Consider the following 15,011-nt stretch of genomic DNA (forward strand, 5'->3'; position numbering starts at 1 on the left):
ATACTATGAAGCATGAAAAAGAAACTACTGACACATGCAAAATGAATGAGCCTCAAAAGTTATCTGTTGAATGAAATTAGCTAAACAAAACACATACTGTGTAATTCTACATATAGGAAATGCCAGAACCATGGTGGCTGCCTGGGGCTAGAGGTGGGCTGGTAGGAACTAAGTGCAAAGGAGATCAAGCGAACTTTGGGGAGTGATAAAATCTATCTATGTGTATGTATGTGTTCAAGATGGCAGCACTAAGCACATGTAGTTATCAAGCATCTGAAATGTAGATAATGACACTAAGGAGCTAAATTTAAATGTAATTTAAATTTAAAAACTGACACTTGATTCAGTTATTGCAAAACATTTAAGTATGTTTGGAGAAACTTGGGTATGGTAATCTACTTTTTCAACTGTAAATTTTATGAAATCTAAATATAAATCATGTACTTTAACTGCTTGCATGTAAAAATGATGATTTTTAATATAGTGAGTTAAATAAAATATATTATTGGAATTAATTTTGTTTCCTTTAACGTTTTTACCATGGCTACTACAAAATATAAAACTACACATCTCGCCCTAGCTGGTGTAGCTCAGTGGGTTGAGCGCCAGCCTGTGAAACCAAGGGTCATCAGTTTGATTCCCGGTCACGGCACATGCCTGGGTTGTGGGCCAGGTCCCAGGTTGGAGGGTGTGCGAGAAGGAGCCAATTGATGTTCCTCTCTTGCATTGATGTTTTTCTCCCACTCTTCCCTCCTTTCCTCTCTCTCTAAAAATAAATAAATAAAATCTTTTTTATTTTTATCTTTTTACTTCTAGAGAGAGGGGAAGGGAAAGAGAAGAAAGAGAGGGAGAGAAACATCAATATGTGGTTGCCTCTCACACAGCCCCCTACTGGGGACCTGGCCAGCAACCCAGGCATGTGCCCTGACTGGGAAACGAACCAGTGATCTTTTGGTTCACAGGCCGGCACTCAATCCACTGAGTCATGTCAGCCAGGGCTCACTGTTCCTTTAATAGTTGAGAAATTAAATTATATTACAGTTATTTAATGTTGGCCTCCCTTACTAGCTATTGAGTTTTATGAAGGGAGGGATCCTGTCTTTTTCATCTCTGGATATGCCTAGCACTTAGCGTAGTAAGTTAACATAGTACTTTATCAATGTTTTAGAAACTACGGTATTATTCCACACACTTTACATGTAGTCTAATTCCCACAGAATCCCTGCAAATTTGTCACTGTTATTCCCATTTTTCAGATGAAAAAACTGAGAGTCAGAGATCAGAAAGATTAAAGTAACTCACCAAATATCCAGAACCAGTAAGTGAAAGAGCTATATTCCAAACCTGTATTCACCTCGACTCCAAAGCCCTTCTTCTGAGATGGAGTATGCGGAGAAACTCCATAGCTGATAAGGGCTACAGGAACCATCTGAGAGAGTAAGTCCAACTCCCAAAGGGTTTATGGCTTAGAACTGGCAGAGATCAGCTCAATCCAACACGGCAACTAATTTCACCTTGCAGTAAACAGTGGCCTCCTTATATAATCATTGTAATATATTAACATACTAAACAACACACCCCTTGCCACCGTGATAAAAAGAAAGCCCCTGTGAAAAACCAAAGTGGCTCACAGGACTCCCCAAGAAGTCTCCATCCCTTTCCACAGAAAGATCCTGAATATTTCTCCTCTTTACTGAATGCCCTACCCCCCGATTTAATGAGCCTCCATGGAAGAAGTGAATCCCACTAGGGAAGGACTGCTCTGAGGAGCAGCCCACCCTGTGTCTCACTGCTTCACCAATACACTTTCCCTTTAAACCCCATGCTGGCTCACATTTGAATTCTTTCCTGCACAAAGACAAGAATCCACAGAGGGTCGCAAACCCTTGGGTCCCCAGGTCCCCAGAATGCTTGCATCATTTCCATGCTGTTCTGTACTACCTCCTTTCCAGGGGCACATTCACAACTATTGGACGAATGCCTGAGTCAGAGTAAAAACCAGTATTCAGGGCGATGGAGCCACAGAAATGTTCCTGAACTTCTAGTGTCACAGCGTCCTAGTCCTGAGTAGACTCTCCGTATGGGAGAGCAACCTGGTGGCTCTTGCTAGATCAGGAAAGGATGAAGCTAGCAGAAAAAAAAACTCCCTCCCAATTAAACTTTCCATTTGGGAGTCCAAAGAAGAAAAATAACAAAAATAACATAGAATAAAGCACACAAAAGAGAAAAAAGGAAATGCTGAATCTGCTAATACAGCTAATTAATGCAAAAGAATTAATCCAGCAGTAACTTCAGCATTCAAAAATGAAAATGTAGGAGATCCTAGACATAGTTTCTAAGTCTTTTGGAGCTTTTTTTAATTAGGCTCCCAGAATCTCAGTGTTCTTGTTTGCATAATCCATATTTCTGGTTCTTTATTCAGCTCCCCACTGCTGCGCATTACCAAACCATATGCTACAGGAATACATCACTTCATATTTGCACTCAACCATCCAAAGACACTGGCAGCTCAGACCTTTAAGAAGCTTAGGAAACTAAAGTCCCTGCAGAGTGCAGTTTTAAGGTTAGAAGACCCCGGAAGCCAAATGCATCTTCTTTATTTGCTATTTGCTTGAGAGAAGGTTGGTCATTTCAACAAAAGGACAAGCAATTAGAAGGGTAAAGGAGATAAGCAAACAAAAGACTCAAGAGAATAAAGCTAGCAAAAATCACCTGAACTGTATAGGCCTCTGAATAAATTTTAAAGCAATTCCACAAAGAAGAGTTTCGATCAATTTAAGGTCAGATACGCACTGGACAAACGAAGAGTTCTACTGGGCCTCTGGCCCTACACAAGTCTTTAAAGAAAAGATACGAGGTCTGTCCAGGAAAAGTACAACCACTGTTAATATAACAAGAATGGTTTGCGCAACATCCATGTAACCTGGTAGCCAAGGAGAGGGGACTGGAGTGCACATGCGTAAATAATGATGACCTTATGTACTAGTCAGTGGAGGCAGTGGACACCCATTGAGTGAGCATGTGTACTGTGTGGCCATCATATTCAAAGTGACTGAGCAAGTAGAGCAACGAATCTGCATCAAAGTTTGCGCTAAACTTGAACATTCTTCCACAGAAACTATTCAAGTGATTCAGAAGGCCACAGCTATGGATGACTGGTGATTGGCAGCTTCATAATGACAACGCGCCCACTCACGCATCACATCTTATGCAGAGTTTTTTGGTGAAACATCAAATCACCCAGGTAGCTCAGACCCCCTGCAGGCCACATTTGATGCCCTGAGACTTCTGGTTTTTCCCAAAAGTCACCTTTGAAAGGGAAGAGATTTCAGACTGTCAATGAGATTCAGGAAAATACAACAAGGCAGCTGATAGAGATTGGAACTGTGTGAGATCCCAAGGTGCCTACTTTGAAGGGGACTGAGGCGTCATTGTCCTATGTACACTGTTTCTTGTATGTTGTATCTTCTTCAATACACATCTCTATTTTCCACATAACATGGCTGGATACATTCTGGACAGACCTCATATTTTAGAAACATATACCTTAATAACATTATAAACAAAAGTAATGGTCATTGTAGAATTTGTTAGAATAGGAAAACATCAGCAGTAACCTCAGTACCAACAACAGAAGAATGCCAGGTGAGCTGTATTCCCTGAGAGTCCATTGTGCATTTATTGAAAACTTTCACACGGAATATGCCACAGGATGGGAAATGGCATGTTAAGTTGAAAAGGAAGCAATATAGAAAATTATACGTGTGGGCAGGCCTAAAAGCTGTTAAAAACAAGAAAACAGTTACAGAAAAAAAAAAAGACTAGAAATATACACACAAAGTTGGGTTGTATTCGGCTGATAATAGTATCTTACCAATGTTTTAACAGCAGTTTTACATGCCTATATTCTAAATTGTATTTAATAGGTATACATTCAATTTATGAAAATATTTTGCCAAAGCAATAGCTTGACAGAATTTTAAGTGGACTGGAATAGAAGTTTTAAGACAACAGACTCTGGCTCAAACTCCTAAAGAATAACTCGACAATGATTAGAGTCTTTCGACAGTGCGAACACGATCTGGTCTCTCTCAGTCCAGAACACTGTTCCCGACTCCACCCCACCTCCTGGTCCCCGCCCTTTCCCCTGCCCCCAGCTCTCTACTCTCCTTCCTAGCCAAATTTTTCAAAAGCGTTATGAATATAAGATACCTTCCATTTACTTCCAACCTTAGGATTCTGTGAAATACATTAACATGATATCCACTTTAAGTACTTTAAGAAATCAGAACATAAATAACAAGACATACAAGACAGGCACTAGAAAGAGAAGTTCTAGAATGCCTTGTACATTTTCACACCTGCTGTGCTAGGCCCATAGCACGTGCGCAATTCATTATTGAGATTAACGTATATAGAAAATGACGTATAAATAAAAACATGACTGATATTCTTTCAATAAAATATAGGCAAATTTATGGCATAGATAGGTCTATGTGGGATATAAAAAACTGAACTAAGTTTAGAAATTAGCATAGGATATGTTTAGAGGTTTAAGATTTCCCAAAACCAACACACTAAGAGGAGGAGCAAAAAGACACCTCCCTTCAATGTAGCGGTCATATTACCAAAGGACACAATAGGGCACAAACAGAGAGGAAGATAATGTTATTCACCCACTCCCTGTAGAAAAGACCACACACACCCCTGAAGACTTTACGGTTTTCTATATCTAGGACTCTCAGGGAAGAAAGGACTGTAACTGCATGTTCTTGAATCCAGGCAAAAAACGACGGAGAGCTAGGAGGTGAGAACACACCTGAGCATGAGATTCATCAGCTGAAGACCCTCGCCCTTCAGGAAGCGCTCACGATTGGAACTGAGCATTAGGCAGGAACAGAGTGAATCAAACAAGTTCTCCATCATCTCCTGCTCTTCGGCAGTGCTGGGATTGTGTCTTTTAAACACCTGTCAGGCAAAGACAACAGAAAGCACAGAGCCATGAGAGAATGTCTTTTCATCAGCCAACACGCAACAATTTCCAAAGCCTGCCTGTCACGATAACCCCACAGCAGAGGGAACAAAAGCTCACCAAACAAAATTCTCATTAGTTTCCATAGAGAAATGGGGCTTTCTGATTCATAGGTATTGAATAAACAGCTACCAATTTATGCAAAAAACCAAAGCACTCAACTGGCCACTGGGTCCATGAGGGGTTGAGAGTTCCAAGGAGGCAGATGTTTTAAAAACAAATTTACTGTGAAATATAACACAGGTACAGAGAACTCCATAAAGGACATGTAGAGCTAAATGAGTATGGTGAACACCTCTGGAACCACCAAGTCAAGAGACAGCTTTGCCCCAAAGTCCTCCGCTTGCCCAACCCAGCCACAACCGTTTCTTCGCCTTCGAAAATCCCACCACAATCCAGAAGGGTAAGTCATGGCTCAGCATGAGGAGGAGTTTTCTAACCGTCAGGGCTACTGAACTGCCTCACACAGCAGTTGTGGCTCTAAGTCATGGGAACAGCTTAAAGCAAAAGCTTTGTCTTTGCCAGAGATGTATGTGGCATGTTAGAGGAAAGCCTTTTAACAGTATGTGCGTACCCTTCCAGTCTACTACAAAATGATCAATAATCTTGCAGGAACAGGACTAAGCACCTTCCCAGAATCGAAAGCAGATTCACATTTCAAAGCTCTATTTTATGGGGTGGAGGCCAAGCCACTCAGGCTGCTGGCACCAGGATGGGAGCTGTATGCAAACTGACATCTCAGTCACTCCCAACACTCTCAGAATTTTATCCAAATTGATCTATTTTCAGTCCTGATTTTGGAATAGCACAGATCAGATTTGTTAGAAGAAATCTTAACAGTCTTTTCAGAATGCCAGCAGAACAACATTCCAACCAGATTTACATTTCTCACAATGAACCAATGACGATTTCCAAGTTCTCATTGTAGCCTCCAATACCACGTCCTTCCCTACTCTCTTCTGTGACCTCCATCCCTCTGCAGTGGAACCTACAGTCCTTGAACTTGTTTGGAAAATGCAAGGACTCCGTTTTAGTGGCAGACTGGAAGGGAAGGAAGTGAACAGTCTTGGAAGCGGGTCAACTGAAAATAATTTGGTGTCCGTGGCCCCGAACGGACCCTTGCGCAGGAAGTGCACCTCTTCTGGATCGATAAATGCCAAAGGACCGAGAAAGCCCGCACCAGAAACACAATGATATCTGGTTACAAAAAGCAAATGACTAAGAAAAGGAGGCAAGTCACGTGCCTCCACTGTAACCTCAAACCCAACAACACACTCCACAGGCCTTGCCGCACATGGCCTACTCCTTCCCACAATTTCCAGCTCCACCTCCCATTTAAGGCAGCCCATGTATCTTCGTGGCAGACAGGAAGCATAAGAATTACTCACGGATAACTGCTGAAGAAGCACATCGATTCCATCCAGCTCCCCAAGCAATTCCCTGTTTTCTAAAAGGGGGAAAAATAGAGGAAGGAAAAAAATGAAGCTAACTGTCAGATTTTACAGCCGTCTAACACTGATACATCAGCAAACAAAATCAATACAGCTTGACAGAGTACAAAAGCTGCAGAGAGAGCGAGAGGACGAGCAGGGGGATGCCAAAGGCAAGAGAGCTTGCTGTCATGATCTGAAACAAGCCTGGCTGCTGCCCGAGCGGAATACCAACACCGAGAGGGAGCCTCACCATCGTTGTCCTGGAGCAGGATGGCCAGCACCTCACTGCAGTACAGTTTGTTGGCATCGAAAGGCATCTTTGCCTGTGAGGGGACAGGAGAGATGAGAAAAAAACATTATGGGGCCCTGTTTCCCTCCCCAGGATGAATTTTTCACAAGCGCTAGGATCTGACTTAGAGAGAAGTAGAAGTCAGAAAGAGAAGGGGCAGCTTAAGGGTAAAAAAAAAAAGTCTGCCTCTGATCTCAGGAGACAAGACTCAAGTACTACACAGTAAAGCCATAAATAGCAGATGAACACAATGGCTCTCACATTCCTAATGCCCTCCTCTCACAGAGGAGGTATGAATGTCACCTCCTCTGTGAAGCTTTCCCAGATTCCCCAATTTGAGCCTAGAGACTGCTGTCTAGCACATAGTATATAGATTCAAATGTGAACTAGATGAATAATTGAAATTTTTAAACTTTTTTTAAAAAAAGATTTTATTTATTTTATGTTGGGAACCGCCCTGACTGGTATTAGAAGCTGAGACCCCCGCCTAGGCTAAGGCTAAGGGAACGCCCTTGGAACCGTGAGCCGGCAAGGAGACAAAAGCTTATCTCCCTGGCAGTAATGCTGTTTCTGCTGCCGAACCCCAAAAGGCTTGGTCGGTTAGCCAAAGACGGGTAAGATTCCCCACGGGGGAACAACCCAAGCCAGGCACGATCACTTTTGGGAGGCCCCCCAAAAGAAGGACTTGGGGGGCTGCAGCAAAAGGGGGGTGATGGACCCTCACTCCTCGGCTTTGACAAAGTCTGAGTTCTCAGCGTCCGGAAGAAAATCTCCTTATCTCTCGGTGGCCTTAGTTCCCGCGCTCCACCTAAGCCTGAAACAATGACGGGGAAGTACAGCTCGGTACTGGGAAGTGCGGATTTCCCGGGGTGATCAGGCCTAAGAAAGAACATGTAAATTACTGTGAAACCTTCTTTGTTCAAGAATGCTCTCAGTTGAATGAGGAGGGTCTTAGGAGGAAGCTAGTTTGTTCCTCAGCCTTACAGCTCTTTGACCCCCAACTCAATGGACCGGCAGAGCTCTTTGTTTTCTATATTCCTTACTTCCCCTAATGAGTATTGTACGTTACCTGAGTTATTATGCAAAATGAGCCTAATAAAAGCAGGTATGGACAGTAAATCAGCGCGCTCCCCACTAGGGGGGGTGGCCATTCTGTCCCTACTTCCCCACAGAAACTAGTCTGTCTCTGTGCATGTGTGTTTTTTCTCGCGTATTGTCGAGCCATCCACAGCGTTCCGTGGTCACTGCTGGCCGGTGACCCACGCGCAACAATTTTATTTTTAGACAGAGGGGAAAGCAGGGAGAAAGAGAGGGAGAGAAACATCTATGTGTGGTTGCCTCTTGTGCGCCCCCTACTGGGAGACCTGGACCACAACCGAGGCATGTGCCCTGACTGGGAGTTGAACTGGCGGCCCTTTGGTTTGCAGGCTCAATCCACTGAGCCCCAGCAGCCAGGGTAAAATTTTTGAATTTTTAAGACTAAAATTCACCATGAAGCTTTGTTCACAAGTTATAATCACAAAATTAGGCTGTAAATTAGCTGACACGTTAGAAAAGTTGAAAAGAAAGCAAGTTCTTATTTAGATTAGTTGAGTGTATTTATAACAAAGTAGTGCCTTTGATTTTTTAATGTTTAAAATTTAATTTGAAATCATAAACCTATCTGCTTGTGTGCCATAATCTGCCTACTATTTAAAAAGGAAACCATATTAAATATGCAGAAATGTGTTAATATTTTAACACCCAAATTACTACCCACAATTCTTTCCCTGCTGCATGGTCTGCTATTTGGAGTTTCAAGGGGACTCATCTACAGCAGAGACTCCCTTTCATGGCCGCCCACGTTGTTGCTTCAGTAGCTAGACTCAAATCTCTCACCATTAACAATGCCCTTTGGATAAAGGTGCAGAGAGGAGCAAGCCTCATCAATGTGTTTTCATTTACTGCACCCTTGATTCTTAAAATGCAGGAACATAGACAACTGTTAATCAGCAGCAGCCTTGCTACCTCCCCGGGTTTTTTGAAATGACAAATAAATTCTGTTTCTAGAAAGGACAGGGGAAGTGTTTATCTTGACACCAACACTTCCATCACCTTAGCGCCATTCACAGTTCTGTTTGGACATTGATTTTGTACTTAAGAGGGACGAGTGGCCCCTGATGAAGCAACACCAGCCTCTTTTCAGCTTTCTGTGCACGTCTGCGTCGTCAAGCCTAAGTGCACCCCACAGGGTTTCTGGTTTCAGAAGGCTGACCAGGTATGACCCATCTCGGATTAAAAGATCTGTAAATGCAAGGTGTTACGTGTGCTGACTGCAAGGTATGCTCCCTGGCCAAGCTTACAGCCTTGTTTTAAGAAATTCAGCATAAGAACCGGGTTTAGATGCAATCTGTGCATGTGTACTTTAAGAAAAACAGGTTTATAAAAATCAAAACACAGAAGTGAAAAGTCAAGGGGTGAGCATTTGCACCAGAATAGAGAATTTGTTAATAATAAAATTACTTGCTCAAATTATTTAAGTTACAAGTATTGCCATTTTAAAAGACTTAAGCCAGCCCTGGCTGATGTGGCTCAGTGGACTGAGTGCTGTTCTGCGAACCAAAGGGTTGCTGGTTCAATTCCCAGTCAGGGCACAGGCCTGGACTGCAGGCCAGGTCTCCAGTGGGGGACACACAAGAGGCAACCACACATTGATGTTTCTCTCCCTCTCTTACCCTCTCTAAAAATAAATAAATAAAATCTTTTTAAAGAATAAAAGATTTAAGCCACACCAACTTACATGGTTTTCCAGGGTCAGGGTTCTTGTTTAAAACAAGATACACTTAACTGAAAGAATCCAAAAGAATCAGGCCACTAGAGCAATAGCCTCTCCATGGTTCCAATGTCTCCCTTGTCTTTTCTTTGATTTTATAAACTCCTGTCTCAAGACAGGGGATACATTTTCTCTTTTTTAAACAAACAAACAAACATTTATGGGGCACCTGATATATGCAAGACAAAGAACTGAACATGACAGGAATTTGACATGAACACTGTCTGTTATTACAGCATTAAATTATGGCACTGAGTTAAAATTAATTTTTTAAAGATTTTATTTTTATTTATTTTTAGAGAGGGAAGGGGGAGAGAGAGAGAGAAACATCAATGAGCAGTTGCTGGGGGCCATGGCCTGCAACCTAGGCATGTGCCCTGACTGGGAATCGAACCTGCGATGCCTGGTTCGCAGCCCGCGCTCAATCCACTGAGCTACGCCAGCCAGGGCTGAGTTAAAATTAATTTTATCGGGTAACACAGTCACATTATGAAAAGACCATGACTCTGGGATCAGGCATACCTCGGTTTGACTAATAAGCACACAAGACCTGTGTGACGTGCACCAAGTCTGCAGCTCCCAACTGCGTGCCCAAGTACCTGAGGTGTCACACTGAATTCACAGGGGCACCGTAGGGTATTTTCAATTGCCAAGGAAAGCACAGTGACATCTGACATTTGTTGAACTCTGCATTAACTACTACCTCCAAGTACATCTCTTTTTATGACATCCTATTTTCGTGAAGTTGGGTTTTGGTGGTCGCTGTGATAAAAAGAACTGTGTGAAATAAGAAAGAGGGTGGTGTTGTTCAGCCTGATTGCAAGGGCTTAGAAGCTGTGCAGAACTCAAGTAAGTAATTGTATTTAAGAATGAAATAAAAATACATTTTTTAAATTCATGTGTGTTTGTTCAAATGGCATTAAATTGTTAAGACGTAAATATGTGCTAAACTGTCTGGACGTAGCTACTTAATAAATGGAACAGTGATGTCCTTTCTGGCACAGGGACGCTACAAAAAGCAAATTCTGAGACGAATGGCACAATGAACTGAGAATGGGCATCTACGACCCACAGAAGATTTCTTGGTCCCAAGTTTCCTTATATGTAAAACGGAGATAATAACATCTTTTTTGGAGCTATGATGAGCATTAAATAAGATAATGTGGAAAGTATTTAACACATAGTAGGTACTGAAAGTTTTTCTGATGACTGGAATCAGAAATATCCAGATTAGAATCTCAGCTCTATGGTCACCTGCCATTTCATCGTGGCTAAATCACTCTGCCTCTCTAACTCAATTTCTCTTATGTTAAGTGAAAGTAAATAATGATTTCCTCGTGTGACGGTTGGATTAAATAAACTAGTGTATATGACAGGGGAAACCCCACCCAAAATGGAATTATATTCTGGAGGGCAGGCCCCTTGTGGTACAGGCTTCCCCCTTCCACTCACCTAGCGGTGAGTGTTTTAGGAACCCACCTGCACCAGTGCACCAGCTGGCGTTGTCCTGAGAGGCTGTGATTGGCTTCAGTGAATTTTTTTTATGACTCTTTCAACACATTTGCCTGTTTCATGATGGGTGATTTACAAGTGTATCTGCCTACCCCATGCTAAGTGTTGTTCAGCAGTTTTGACAAAAACAAAAAAACAAAAAACAAACAAACAAAAAAAAAACATGACCCCCGTGCCCCACCCTCCCTATTCACCCAATCTTGCCCCAAGTGAGTTTTTTGCGTGTTTCTTTGTTTCCCAGGATGAAAAAAGTCCTCAAAGGGAACTGGTTTGCCCGTGTGGAAGAGGTGAAACAAAAAAAAAACAGCAGAAGCACAAAAAGGCATCAAAATCGATGGAGTTTCAAAAACTGTTTTGAACAGTGGAAAAACATCTCAATAGGTGTATTGCATCACACAGAGAGTACTTTGAAGCTGACTGAAGTTTAAACATGTAAGAATAAATACGTAATTTTAAATAAATTCTGGGGGTTTCTGGATCCCCTCTCGTACTTAGTAGGAACCTAATAGCTGAGTTTTCCTCTATTGAGAATTCCTGACCCCCGGCACTCCCCCGCTCCGCCCAAGAAAATCTCCAGCTTTTGCTGAGTGACAGACACGTCAAGGTGTTTCCAATTTTCTCCAACTAAATTAAGAACAAAAAATCAAAATCATAATTTCGTCACTTTTTTCTTAACATATAGGTCCTTTGACTGAAAAACTTGATTACTATAAAGGAATAATCTAATCAGAAAGTCAAAATGATTAGGCCCTACAACCCCCTAATACTGAACCCTGCAAAGCTTCAGACCCTGGAAAGGGGGCCAGTTTGGAAGAGGCCGGGCCAGAGGCTTTAAAGACAGCCAGGCCCAGCTGCTGCAGGCTCTCCCACACACGTCCCGTGGGGCTGGGCAAGCCTGTCCCGCTCACCGGGATTCACCCCTCATCTGTAAACGGGGGACAGTAGCACTCATTTGGAGGGTGGTTTGTGAGAATCAGAAACAATGCATGTGTAGTGCAGCACTGAGGATACCACTGTGCACACAATAAATAGCCAATACAAGGCATGCACACTGGGTGAGGAAACCTTAGTGGTGGTGGTGGTGATGAGAATGAGAACCAAATATTTTAATCTGGTGGAAAAGAAAGAAACTATGGGCTACGTGAGGAAAAAAGAATAATCTTTCATGTCTAGCCAAAGACAAAAGTCACCTGCTAGAGATGACGGCCTCCAAGCTAGCAACATACGAAAATACCAAATTACAAGGACATTTAGCCAACACTAGAAGAAAGGAGCATTCATTCAGCAGGTACGGTCTCTTGGACGTGGCAAAGGAAACCACCGGGACTTGGACCTTCTGGGGCTCTCTTCTGTCCAGGAGCCTGGTGATCCTAAACCTTTTCAGCTGTCAGAGTAATTACGGAGTCAAGCATAGGTTTGTACTCAGCATGTACTAGCCTTGAATAAAATTAAACTTCACCTTTTTGAAAGCTGCTGCTTTTTTGGAAAGTACAAAACAATTATGTTACCACCCGCAGCCAGCAGTTTCAGGTTATTTCTGCAGCTCACCTCTGCTACCTGGAGCATGTGGGGCAGGTTCAGACACATCTACAGCCCTGTTCAACTGTCAGAGCAGGCTGTGCCCTGCAAAATCCCAGCTCCTGGTCCAGAAGCTAAAACTCAGCATTAACCAGTTGTATGTGTAGTACAATGCAGCCAATGCTCAGTTCATTGGCTCATATGCTGAATGCTGCAACTGTTTCTGAAGCATTGATTTAATGGGGAAACAGAGGGGAATCTTAATTTTGTTTCTTTAGAAAAGGAACAACTTTTGGGTTTTGGTGTTACTTTAAATAGAACATAATATCCTAATAAGTTTGTATTCCCTATTAAAAAATAAACTGTGCTGCGGTATCTCTCATACTACTGTTATTTGCTTACTTGCTAAACCATTAATGCAATCATCTGCAATGGATTTCATCCTCATTAGCACAAATTAGCAAGATTTCATTTAGTGGATGAAGATATCAATGAGTATCTCTATATACTGCTAGGCGACCAATGCAAAAAGGAGACTTGCCAATGTGCTATGCACTTAATTATTCGAGGACTACTAAATACATATGGGATGATCAGTTAAATAGCAAGGTTTTACCAATATAAACACAAATAATCTAAGTTAGCGGTTCTTAGACATTAGCATGTATCGGAATCACCCGCATGTTAAAACACAGATTGCTAGCTCCATCCCAAGCTGGACAGATTCAGTGGGCCTGGTGGGGTGGGTTCAAGAAGGCATTTCTAACAGGCTGCCAGGAGCCACACCTTGAGAACAATTGGGGGGAGATGCAAATATGATAGAGACTCAGTCCTTGCTCTTAAGGGTTCAAGGAAATTTGGAGCAAGACAAGGAGCACACGTGATACAACGAAAGTCTTCCAGGTGATGCAGAAAAGGTGCTCCGTGAAGGTAAGTGTCACACAGTTATGGGTACACAACGGTGAGAACCCGGATCTGCTAACTCCCACAAGAGAACTCGGAGGAAGCAAATGAAATGGCTGATGTTGAGGAACGAGAAACGGCAGCGCGGGCTGGAGGCAGAGCAGTGCAGCAGGATCAGCGCGTGAAGGAAGTCTGGAGGCTTGGGCTGCACTTCGAGCTCTGCGTCTACCTGGCCGCGTGATTTTGGGCAAGGCACTTGATCTCTATAGGTTTCGGCTTTTAATGTTTTTTTAATCTGCAACAGAACTTAAATATTTCCTTTCAGTTCTAAAAATGATGGAGGCTACACCAAAGACTAGAGATGTAAGCTGGTTAATGAACAGTGTGTATAATCTAAAAATATACGGGAAAGACAGGAGTCATTACTGGTGGAAGAAGGGGCAGGAGCCAATACAGATACAGAAGCCAAAATAATGTTGCCCTTTGCAGAGCAGGGGGTAGGTCAAGAGATGTCTGAAAGGTAATAAGGCCAATGTTTCAAAACTGAGAAGTGGAAGGGTCAGAGAGGCCAGGTGAAGGGGCTTTACAAATTATCGTGTATTTCTATTTGTGAAACACACACACACACACACACACACACACACCCCTATCTTCACAAACAAAAATTCTGGAAGGATAGATAAAATACTGTTTGTTAACAGTGGCTGCCTCTGGGAGGTGGTACTAGAAGCATTCAGCAGAGGGACACTTTCAGTTTTATATCTTCTGTGTCACATGAATTTGTTTATATTTATAGCATGTTTGTATTATTTTCAGCGGTATTGAAGTCTATTTTTAAACTGTCTTCTTTTAAAACAAAACAAACAAAAGAGGACAACAAAGAAAGAGGCAAGAAATAGCAAAAAATTCCCAAACTAGATCGTGCAGCCGGGGACAACAACCCAGGCCCATGACCCAGCATGAGCCGGGCCCAGAGCGAGGTCCGAGCTGCCTCTCCCAAAGCCCAGCCTACCTTCAGCCTCTTCAGCAGCCACTGCAGAAGCCCCTGCTGGGCAGCCTCCGTGCACATCTCTGGCCGGAACTCAGCCATGTTTTCCACGATAGCTGAAGGGAGACAGACGCCAGTCACGTGGGAAGGCGACTCTTCCACCTGCACCGCGCCTGCTTCCCAAGACGGGCATTTTATTCCCCTTCCCACCTCCTGCTATTCCTCCCAGCCAGATGCTGTGTTGTCATTTTTAGATCAACCAGGGAGATGTTACGGGGTTTATTCCTTCAAGTTATATTACAAGCGAAACTTATAACTGGAAAGGATGGAATTCACAACAGGAGTGACAGAGCTTCCGTGCTCATAGGGAAAACGCTAGGGGAGGACACACGGAAGGATGGGGATCTTGGAGAAGACCCACGCAGTCCTCACTGCACCGGAGTCCCAGAGACCTATAGCTAACGAGACAGGGGGCTAGACCGAAGCCTCAACAAAACACTAGGGAAAAAGCTGGGGGATGGTGA

At 42.9% G+C, this 15,011-nt stretch overlaps 1 protein-coding gene across 1 annotated transcript in view; it reads right to left on the reverse strand.

The window, feature by feature from the left end:
• CTNNBL1 (catenin beta like 1) overlaps positions 1 to 15,011 on the reverse strand; it is a 153,013-nt gene that overhangs the window by 72,694 nt on the left and 65,308 nt on the right. Inside the window, exons 7-10 of the mRNA XM_045833652.1 lie at positions 14,512 to 14,603; positions 6,716 to 6,788; positions 6,421 to 6,479; positions 4,820 to 4,968 (exon numbers count right to left, since the gene is read on the reverse strand). Of these exons, the coding sequence (XP_045689608.1) occupies positions 4,820 to 4,968; positions 6,421 to 6,479; positions 6,716 to 6,788; positions 14,512 to 14,603 (373 nt within the window). The remainder of the gene's footprint in view (positions 1 to 4,819; positions 4,969 to 6,420; positions 6,480 to 6,715; positions 6,789 to 14,511; positions 14,604 to 15,011) is intronic.

The sequence above is a fragment of the Phyllostomus hastatus genome, unplaced genomic scaffold (assembly GCF_019186645.2).
Source record: "Phyllostomus hastatus isolate PE091 unplaced genomic scaffold, TTU_PhHast_1.1 phas_contig_17, whole genome shotgun sequence".
NCBI classification, from domain to species: Eukaryota; Metazoa; Chordata; class Mammalia; order Chiroptera; family Phyllostomidae; genus Phyllostomus; species Phyllostomus hastatus.